The following is an 11,533-nucleotide window of genomic DNA, read 5'->3' as shown; positions in this document are numbered from 1 at the left end:
AATGGTTCCTGTGAGGTCGAATCGACCCCTCACGTTCAGGTGGAGGACGAGACACGAAGCCCGAAGGTCTGTGGTGGTGGAAAGGACACTGAAGGTGTTCCGTGGAATGTAAGGTTCCCCGGTGAAGGTAAGTTTACACCTCAAACTTGTACACCTGTTACTACCTCCGTACACCTGTGATTGCCTTCGTACACCTGTTACTACCTCCGTACACCTGGTTATTACCTCCGTGCACCTGTTATTACCTCCGTACACCTGTTATTACCTCCGTACATCTATTATTATCTCCGTACACCTGTTATTACCTCCGTACACCTGTTACTACCTCCGTACATCTATTATTACCTCCGTACACCTGTTATTACCTCCGTACTCCTGTTATTACCTCCGTACTCCTGTTATTACCTCCGTACACCTGTTACTACCTCCGTACACCTGTTACTACCTCCGTGCACCTGTTATTACCTCCGTACACCTGTTATTACCTCCGTACTCCTGCTATTACCTCCGTACACCTGTTACTACCTCCGTACACCTGTTATTACCTCCGTACACCTGTTATTACCTCCGTACTCCTGCTATTACCTCCGTACACCTGTTACTACCTCCGTACACCTGTTACTACCGCCGTACACCTGTTATTACCTCCGTACACCTGTTACTACCTCCGTACACCTGTTACTACCGCCGTACACCTGTTATTACCTCCGTACACCTGTTACTACCTCCGTACACCTGTTACTACCTCCGTACACCTGTTTTTACCTCCGTACACCTGTTACTACCTCCATACATCTGAGCTGATGTTTTCATCCCTGTTTGTCTGTGAGAACAATATCTCAAAACGTTGTGGACGAGTTATGGCGAAACTTGGTGGTTCGTTTGTGTTTGTGAGGAGGAAGGATTGATTGGGTTTAGGTTTCGGTTGGGATCCAGATCCACCCTGTCAGTGGATACAAAGGTAAACTGTTCAACCAGGTGGAGGTGTGTGTTCCACCGAGTGTCGTTCTAGTTCTGTTTGTTTGTTTGTCCATGTATTGTGTAACCATGTACTGTATATCCATGTACTGTATATCCATGTACTGTATATCTATGTACTGTACATCTATGTACTGTTTATCTATGTACTGTGTACTTATGTACTGTATACCCATGTACTGTATATCGATGTACTGTATATCCTTGTACTGTGTATCCACGGACTGTATATCCATGTACGGCATATTCATGTACTGTATATCCACGTACTGTATATTCACGTACTGTATATCCATGCACTGTATACCCACGTACTGTACACCCATGTACTGTATATCCACGTACTGTATATCCATGTACTGTATATTCATGTACTGTCTATCCATGTACTGTGTATCCATGTACTGTGCATCCATGTACTGTATATCCATGTACTGTATATCCATGTACTGTACATCCACATACTGTACACCCACGTACTGTATATCCATGTACTGTATATTAATGTACTGTATATCCATGTACTGTGTATCCATGTACTGTATATCCTTGTACTGTATATCCATGTACTGTACATCCACATACTGTACACCCATGTACTGTATATCCATGTACTGTATATTCATGTACTGTGTATCCATGTACTGCGTATCCATGTACTGTATATCCATGTACTGTATATCCATGTACTGCGTATCCATGTACTGCGTATCCATGTACTGTGTATCCATGTACTGCGTATCCATGTACTGCGTATCCATGTACTGTGTATCCATGTACTGCATATCCATGTACTGTATTTCTCTGTACTGTATATCCATGTACTGCGTATCCATGTACTGTATATCCATGTACTGCGAAACTTGGTGGACACGTTGAGTGTGTGAGAAGGTTGAATTGATTACATCTTGGTGAAGATCAGAATTTTATGAACAGGTGTAGGTGTTCCTTTCACAAGCGGCTCGCTTAACGCTCACCAAAGCCGCTCCTTATCACTTTGTCCATTTGCCATGCGGATTGTCAAGCGGTTTGCAAAACAGTTGATAGGGAAAGGATGACTGGACTCAAAAGCATCACCTGTCCCATCATTGGACGTCGACTTGAGCGCCGTGAGAACCTCCTGTCTGTGCTGCTCTGTTCGAAGGTAGGTTCAGTGTGGAAGAAGGTCCACAGAAAGGATGACAACAGGTGGTTTGCCTTTGCATTCCCCATGATTGTCAGAAGAGAAATTAATGTTATTCAGGATGTTAGTGAAAACTTTACAAAGGAGGCTGTGTGCTCTTTAGGATGCACAAACCAATGTTAGCAAACAGGACAACCAGATTAACATCCCTCTGAGGGACGAGACACATTGAGGCCTCGCCCTACCTGTGATACACCAAGATGATTGTTTATTGTTGGTCGAGATTTACAAAGTTTAAGGATCTTTGATTAACCCTGTTTGTACATTGCAGGGTCCTCTTTGTCGAAGACTCTCACACAGACACTTCCAAATCAAGAAAAAGTTTATACGAAGGGGCCGACATGTAAAAGATGTTCCAAACTGGTAAGGGAAAACAACTCTTCCTTGAAGCATTGTTCATATGTGGTGGTTGGAGGAGGGCAGAGGTGGAGGAAGTTAATTTTATGTAATGTCTGTTTTGTCAATTTTGTTCTTCATAATTGGAGGTGAGATGTGGAAGATGGAGATGTCCGTTTTGTGTTGTGTAGTATCGTGTAAACTAGTAATGTGTAGTTATTCAACACAAGTAACCAGACGTGACAAAAGCTCCGCTGTATCAGTTTGAAGAGAACACACAACTCTCCACTGGACTCCACTACTCTCGTGGTGATCTTGAACACTGAGGTTCAAGGGAACCACGTGTGCTCTGTTTGACCTCCTGAGAACATGTTGACCCAAAGCTGCCGATTGCTCAGACATACAGGCTTGACCTTGATCTCTGCTCCCTTTGTTTGTATTTGAATCATGTTAAATTTGTGATGCGTTCACCTCCTGCAGGACAAATGCATTTTACAAAATAAGAAACTCCGAGAGGAACTCGATTTACTGAAGTCCTCAATGGAAAGATGGCGAAAGTCGACACGAGAAGGTAATTTGTTTTGAGAATTATTTAGTTTATTTCTTTGATTTTTGTCACCGAAAGTTTCATGATCAACTTGTCTTGTAAATCGTATATCTCTTTAGAACTGAGGGCTGAGCTGGAACACAATGGAGCGATGCAAAAGCTTCCTTTTCAGGTACGAGTTTCACTTCTATCAAACAAGATAAAAACACTCATTCCAAACAAGAGTGTGTTCATACAAGGATAAAAAAACTCCTTCCAAACAAGAGTGTGTTAACACAAGGATAAAAACACTCATATCAAACAAGAGTGTGTTAACACAAGGATAAAAACACTCATATCAAACAAGGGTGTGTTAACACAATGATAAAACACTCATATCAAACAAGAGTGTGTTAACACAAGGATAAAACACTCGTATCAAACAAGAGTGTGTTAACACAAGGATAAAAACACTCCTTCCAAACAAGGGTGTGTTAACACAAGGATAAAAACACTCATATCAAACAAGGGTGTGTTAACACAAGGATTAAACACTCGTATCAAACAAGGGTGTGTGTTTTTTATATACGGAGACATGACAAGTAAATTGAAACCATGATTTAAAAAGAATTTATTTATTGAACATTAAATCCATTTTAATACATTCACTAGTATTTTGTAGACTTGCCATTTGCAGATTTCAACGCTTTTACATTTTCAGACATAGAACGAACGAGTTCTGAAATTTTCTCTTGTGGGGATTTCTGTCCAGGCTTCACACAAACAGGTCAGCCATTCTGCTCATGATGTTTGTTTCCTGGACTTTCTCCACACAGCTCGATCCAATTTGGCCCAAAGGTGTTCAATGGGAATCATGTCAGTAGACTGACTTGGCCATGGAAGTCGCTTGATCCCATTTCTGTCCTGCCATTCTTTGGTCTTTATTGCAGAGTGGCATGGAGCTCCATCTGTTCATGGAAGAGTATTGTTTTTGACCATCTGACCAGTGGAGAATACGGGGAGACGTCCATCCTCAAGGATAGAAATGTACATCGTAGAGTTGGTGTTGCCAACACACTCCACAAGCTCTGACCGACCAGTGCTCCAGATTGCTCCCCACACCATCACTGAAAAACCACCGTGTTTGACAGTTGGCTGCAATCGGTTCAAAGAAAACACTTGATTGGGAAGTCTCCAGACCAATACGTGTCCACTGTCAGAAAATTGAGTAAATTGGGACTCACCTGAAAAAATTACAGTTTGCCAAAACTCACGGGTCTGACCGGCCATCTCGTCAGCCCACTTCATTCTCCTTTGAATGTTGGCCGGTCTAAGAAGAGGTTTTCTCCGAGCTGCTCTCCCATAGTAGCCGAGGTGATGAAGGTACCGCACGGCAGTTCTCGAGCTAAACTGACCTCCTCTGCAGCATCTGCTTTGCAATGGAGAGTTTTCACAACGGACCGCTTGACATCTCGAAGACACCTTTCTGAGTCCCAGGTCGACGAGAACAGGAAGCTATGGATCCCTTGCCTTCTCTGGTGAATTGCATAATCACCCGATTGACCGTAGAAAGCGGAATGCCAAGGTTCTGAGCTATTTGACGCCGGCTGACTCCACCTTCCGATGGGCCAACAATTCGTCCTCTTTGAAAATCGGAAAGTTCATGTGCTCCCTGGTTGCGAGGCATGGTTAATTGTCTTACAAGACCCATGAACTCGTTTCTGCAAAGAAATCCTCGAATATGAGTAAAAATCACTGAGTAAAACTACGTGATACAGATGAAATGAAGAAATTTAAGGTGTCGATTTACTTCTGTCATATCTCTGTATGTATAATTTAACTCTCATATGAGCCTCAATAATGTATCCCAAAAAATTTAATCTTTTTATTCACATCCTGCTGATTTTATTTATGATTCCAATTTATATTTGATGTACAATGGAGCTGGTGATCTCTTTTTATGTTAATTTTACATGGGAACACCTGTACCTGCCTTTTGATCTCAGACAGTTCATGCTTTTTAGTTCTCCACTTATTTCAACCTTCTTGAGCCTGGCTCCCCTGCTGAGTTTTCCTTCTTTCTTTCATTCATCCCACTCACCCTGGTTTCCCCCTTTTCTCATGATTACCTCATCTCTCTTTCCACCTTGTGATGTGCTCATTCACCTTTTCTCTCCTCCTTCTCTTGCTTTCTGCTCTCCTCACTCTCCTTCAGTGTCAATCCTGCCTTGTGGTCACGTTACTTTGCAATGCAAATCGTTTACATTCCTTGTCATGTCCCTTTCTTGGTATGTCCAGGTGACAGGTCGTTTCAGGAACATTCTTCTGTCATGTTCATGTGTTACATGTATAATGGAGATGGTTTATCCTGTTTGGCTTGTGCTGATCAAGTCCGTTTGGTCCTTGTTATCGTGCCCCTTTTATCTGCATGTTAATTAGTACGTTATTTAATTACATTATATTACAATGTACTATTTTACAACCATTTCTGTCTTTTGAATGTTTGTTTCATTGAATATTACAACTACTTCTACTACGACTACGTGGTTGTGGTCTGCAGGATCTCCAGGGTCTACAATGGATGAAAAAGAATGTCCTCACACCCCCCACTCCAAACCTCATGCTCTGTCCTCCCCTCCCTCTTCATTTAATGTTCTTTACTGAAAGACGGTATTACTGACAATGACATTAAAATTTACTCAACAGGTAAATTAAATTATGATGAAGATCAAATTTAATGAAGAGGTGAACATTGAATGATGAAAAATCATTTTTACGTCTCCACCAGACGAAGTCGTTTCGGATTTATCCTGACATGTTTCCGGGTTGTCCGTCCGTCAGTGATAAGATTTTGTTTCTCCAATAACTTAAGAACGTCTGAAAGGATCAAAGTCAAACTTTGTACAAGTATTATAATGATGTCATCATGTGGGTGGAGGGATAACGGTCGAAGAGTGTCGTTCTAGTTTGTTTATTATCTCACCTGGAACATACCTCCAGGGAGATTTTGGGATGGCGCGTCGTCCGTCCGTCCATAAACACTTTTAACGTCTTCTCTGAAACTACACACACGATTTTGATGAAACTCGACCACAACCTTCATCACTCATGATGTATGAAAGCTTGTTCATGACGTCAAAAAAATTGTGGTCTGAGGGGGTTCATTGAGGAAGGGGGTGAGTGAGCACCCAGGGGTATTACCCCTATTTTTTCACTTATCTGGAATTTACATTCCAGATAATGAATTTCAATCGCGCACCGTCCGTTCGTCCGTCAGTTCTCCTTTTTCGACTTCTCCGGCCAAACTGCTGGTCCGATCCGGCTGAAATTTGGCAACAATGTTCCTCTCGTGACTGATAACAGGAATTGCAAAGCTCGTTCTGGTCACATAAGTCTGTCAACATGGCCGACTTAATAAATTTCTTCAAAAATCTTTTTCTCCAGACCCACCAGTCATATTTGGGTGACAACATGAGGCCAAGGTAGGGATGTTAAATTAGCAAAGTCATCACGTGACCGGAAGTGTGTCAAAATATCCGACTGTAAATTTTTGGGAAAATTGCATTAATTCGTTTAAATATCTTCTTCTCCAGACCCACCAGTCAGAATGTTACCAAGTTTGGGTTACAGCATCAGGCCAGGGCCCTGATCAGCAACAAGTCCTGTGGTCCTATTACTAATTCACAATCTCGTGAGATGAAGGAATCTGGGTCATGGGATAGTCATGTGATGGACATTCAAACATAGATTACATTTTGAGTTAATTAATTATCTCTCCCCCTGGATTGAAAATCAGGGCTGTGTTAGTTTTTCTGTATCGGCGTCACGAACCATCATGCCGAGTTTTTAAATGATCTGTTGAGCCTCCTGGAGTCGTCGGGGGGGGTGGGGAGGGGGAAAATGAAAAATTATTTGTGGACCCTTCACCTGACTGCCTGAAGGACATCATTGTTGCTTTCATAGCTCATCTTCACTCTGTTGTGGATGAGATAAATAAACTGATATCAAATAAGAGTGTGTTAATACAAGGATAAAAATACACCAATTTGAGGAATTGAGAGATGTATGAACGAAGGTCGGTATGATCCCCATGTAATGAGGATATAATGTGTATAATTGGTCCAGTCTTGATCACTGCCTCAACTTTTTTTGTTTCCAACCTCGTTCATCCTCTTTTACAGACAAATTCCCCTTTATCTCGTGTGAAATTTCTGGAAAATGAGGTAATCGGTCTCCAAGTGGTCGTCGAGATGCGAACCAAGCAACTGCACGATGCTGAGACGATGGTGCAGAACCTGCAAAAGGAGGTAAATGATGTGATGATCATCCTTTTTCCTTTAAAGAGGAGAATCATGTAATTTGGGAGCATGTGTGATTGAGGGTGAATGTGTGTTTTATTGAGGTTTAATTCAATATATTTATATAATTTGTGATAAACTGTGTGGTTTGCAGCTGGAAAACAAACATATGATGGAGATTAAAATGCAGGTGTTGCAGCGGAATTACGAGAATGCACGGGCTCGCTTGAACAGGAGTGAGACGAAGGTAAAAGAACTTTCATTTCAATGTCTTTCACTAAGATTTCTGAGCAACAATCATATTTTCAATCACATTGATATTTATGTTCATGATAAAACATCATACTTAGGTTTAAGAACACTATCACAACCAATATTGTTAAAAAGTAGCATTTCATGTTTCATCAAACATTTAAAATTACTTTTCTGGGAAAATATAATATTGTTGCGGGCCGGGGGTTGGGTGAGAAGACCAATGGGGGGGGGGGGGAGCTATCTCTGCTCCCCCCAGACTCCCCGGAATTGTAGGCCGTCCCACACGGATAATTCCGTGACGCGGCGGGTCGCTTAACCGACTATCTTCTTCTTCTTCTTTCGGCTGCTCCCGTTAGGGGTCGCCACAGCGGATCATCCATATGATCCGCATAGTGATTTGGCACATGTTTTACGCCGGATGCCCTTCCTGACGCAACCCTAGTCGCCTCTTGCGACACAGGGAAATGGTACACCTATTCTAACCGGGGTATACACCGGCCCAGTACACTGGTACTCATTTCGCCGACCTCGGAAGGATGACAGGCTAAGTCAACCCCCTGGTGTATTAACTCAGTGGCCCAACGGGGCTTGAACTCAGGACCTTTTGGATCCCAAGCCACTGCCCTAACCACTGCGCCAACACACCACGCTTAACCGACTATAGACGCCAATAACTCAACCACGTGACTTGGGGTTCTCCGTCTAGTTAATCCGGTTACCTAAAATAGCCACATGATTTAATTACCGGGGAACATGCCCTCGGTACGCCTTGTCCGAACCGGTCACTCTACCGGACCGGATTACTTTTCCGGATCGGATGCAGCCGAGCGACACTGCCATGGACGTACCGGCTGAAAGGAACGGATTGTTGGGAATAAAGTCACGGATAATCTAGGACTCAGACCATGCTGGATCAATGAAGGAAAAGACAAAAACGAGTAGAGAACATTTCTCATTATTTTCAATGGGGTGAGTGAAAGTATGTGGTTCAGGGAATAGTTTTATAGGGAAGAAAGGTGTGGTGCGGCAATAACAAGCAACTTATGAAAGTGGACGCAGAGCAGACCAAACCCGAAAATAATAATAACAATCTTGTGCAGGCTTACTTGTATAGACAGGTGCCAGGACATTCTATTCACACACACAGAAACAGAAAACCCGATGAAGGGGAAGTGAAGCAAGACAGGAGAGGAGTTGAGGCTCCGGTCTCTCGGTACCTTTGTATAATTGATACACGGTTACCCGAACGTGCCACCAATACTTTTGGAGTGAAGTGCAATGTGGCGCGGTACCCCCCGATAGCTGGCGCGTCGCCTCTTTCTTCGGGCAGCTCGCGTCAAGACCGTGGGCGTGAAGAAGGGGCTTGAGTTGGGAGGGTGGAGCCCAGAGCGAGTGTACGGAGTGGTAGGCGGGACCAGGTGGGTGGGTGGGTGGTGGAGTCAGTGTCATGTGGGCGGAGAAGAGGAGGAGGAGTCCAGCGATGATGACAGGAGGAGTTGAGGTGATGACATACGGAGTCGAAGAACAGCTTCAGCGGGAGGCAAGGTAAGGCAAGGCATGGGAAAGAGAGAGAGAAGGAGAGGGAGGGAGGGAGAGGGAGGGAGGGAGAGAGAGAGAGGGAGAGAGAGGGAGAGAGAGAGGGAGGGAGAGAGAGAGGGAGGAAGAGAGAGAGGGAAAGAGACTCTCCTCGGACCTTTATAGGCCCAGAGGTGCAGGGCGGGGGGCCACCCCAAAGCGTTGCGTCATCACCCGAATCGGGTGCTCTCACTGGCCCTGACCCCTGCGCGGCCCGGCCACTATGGCCGAAAACCGCAAGATGACCCCACGCCACAAAAATATCTTGCTTCGACCTCACGACATGATACGAATCGCCCACACCGAACTCCGCACCATGAATCGCCCTGCAAGAACCCCCAGGCCATGCCCTGACGCCCGCCCGGGCGCCACCGACCAGCGCTGGCCAACGCGCCCACTCCGTGTGCGCCACGTGGCCTGAGCTGCACAATATGCTTCTGCCCGATCGCAGCCCCGCTCGCCGCAGAGGCGAGAAGATGCTCGCCGTCTGCGGCCTCCAGCGAGGACCGAAGGTACGATGTTTTGGCGAACTCATGCCCAGACAGTAAGTTGTGTCCATTTGTGCCCTGCTCTGTATTATAACAAAGAGTCATGGGCGACGCATGGGTCTGCCTTCGAGCACATTCCGTACAGTGCGCATAGATCCGCCATTACTCGTGTCCGTCCGATTTTGCGACCGTGTGTGCGGGGCGAAACCTGATCGATATAATTGGTCCAGAAATGGGTTGAAAGGAACGCGCCACTTGCGCCTTGCACACTCGCATCCCGCCCAATGTGGCGTGGTTGTCGTTTTAATATTATCGGCCTCGATTGAGGGATCGCTTGAGGACGGGAGCTCTGTGCTGTCGATGCTCATGTGGTGTTTGTGCGCCCTTTCTAAGGTGCTGTTTCTTCCGTCTCCTCGGTACGTGTTCCGTGCAGCGTGGGCGTCATGTTGAGTGTGCTTTCTATGGAGGGGTGTCCAGCGTAATGCCTGCTGGGCCTGCGCTGAGGACCCATCTCACAGCGAAGGGTGTACGTGACTCAGATTTCCCTCAGGAATAATCAGAAAAGAAGAGTAGGAATGAAGTGAGAAGTGAAATGAAGAAGGAATGGTGTAAGCAAACCGAGCTATGAGATCCTTGCAACGCACGCCCCTGTTGTTCCGCGAGACAAAAGGGAAGGGACTATCGACACGTATATTAATGGGATAATTGTCTTGAGACCACTTTATGTTGGATGCATGTGGTTCCGAAAACCGCAACAATATCATAAAAGTTTTGTTTTGCCATGGAACTGGTACACAATGGACGACTCTTTGAAAAAGAGAAACGGGATATCTCTCACTTCGACCAACAACTGCAAGCAAATGGGACGCCCTGCTTAATGTCCCTCCAAAGGATGACACACTCGTTGGTGCAAAACCTCAGGATGATTGTTTATTGGTTGTTTGTTTTTTCTTGTTTGCAGCAATTCTAAAAAGTACTTGGAGGATGAGGGCATGCACAAGTCATGCACCTGTTCCAAGGCTGATCACCATCGCAGGACAACTCACCATTCATCAGTGTAAGTGTTCATTACTTTTTTTTATATATCACACCTGGAATCAGACTTAAGTTATCATCTCACTGCTTCACATTGAAGTGCAGGGGTGGGGGTGTGGAGGGAGCAAGGGGGGGCATGGAGGGGAGGTGGGAAGATGGACTCTGAGTCACTCCAAATGATACCTGTGCCCTTCATCCTCCGTTTTCAAAATTAATCTTGTCTCTTTGGATAACTTTGTTCACTTTTCCCAATCTCCTTAAAGCACCCCTTATCTCCCATCACCTTTCGATAGGAACATGCAAATGGAAATACAGACACGATGTTGTGAAACAAATTAACATTTCATTGGAAGACCAGCAAATACAACCCGTCACTTTACCGACGAGTTTATTAAGAGGGGTGTGAGAGATGGAGAGGTGTGGGGGAGAGTTAAATGGAGGGGGGGGGATGAGGAGGAGTGGAAGTGCAGGGGGTGAAATTCCTGCAAATGTAACAACCAGTTTAATGTCAATCCTGGAGACGGCACACACATTGATGAATCACTCTGCCTGTGAAACACCGGGATGACAGTTTGTCACCGAGTTGGAATTTGAACCCAGGTGAGACAGCGAAGAGAGAGAGAGAGAGAGTTCTCTCCTCCCTCAAAAACTCGCAGTTCACTTGTCCCATTATTCATTCATTCTAATCCTCTGATTTATTTTGCCTTTCGACCTCTGGGGATGTTCCCACGGAGAACCGAGCCACGGTATCGCTGTGGAAGTTTGGAGAGAACGAAGCTTGCACAGCGTTCTCCAAGTGGCTCAAGCACTCAAGCAAGCACTCCAACAAAATGATGGAAAAGGTACGTCTGGATTGGCA

The 11,533-nt window shown here is 44.9% G+C and overlaps 2 protein-coding genes across 7 annotated transcripts in view; both read left to right on the top strand.

The window, feature by feature from the left end:
* The window catches only part of LOC147034110 (uncharacterized), an 89,989-nt gene that overhangs the window by 74,214 nt on the left and 4,242 nt on the right, over window positions 1-11,533 (top strand). The window lies entirely within an intron of this gene.
* Window positions 7-10,755, top strand: LOC147034111 (uncharacterized). Its single transcript, XM_085886211.1, has 7 exons — window positions 7-127; window positions 2,433-2,524; window positions 2,978-3,068; window positions 3,164-3,216; window positions 7,205-7,330; window positions 7,476-7,568; window positions 10,601-10,755. The coding sequence occupies exons 3-7, from the start codon at window positions 3,038-3,040 to the stop codon at window positions 10,607-10,609; spliced, it is 312 nt and encodes a 103-aa protein (XP_085742337.1). The 5' UTR covers window positions 7-127; window positions 2,433-2,524; window positions 2,978-3,037; the 3' UTR covers window positions 10,610-10,755.

Source organism: Eptatretus burgeri, chromosome 1 (assembly GCF_056783735.1).
Source record: "Eptatretus burgeri isolate ZD-2024b chromosome 1, Ebu_testis_v1, whole genome shotgun sequence".
Lineage (NCBI taxonomy): Eukaryota > Metazoa > Chordata > Myxini > Myxiniformes > Myxinidae > Eptatretus > Eptatretus burgeri.
This window is presented reverse-complemented; position numbering and strand designations above follow the sequence as displayed.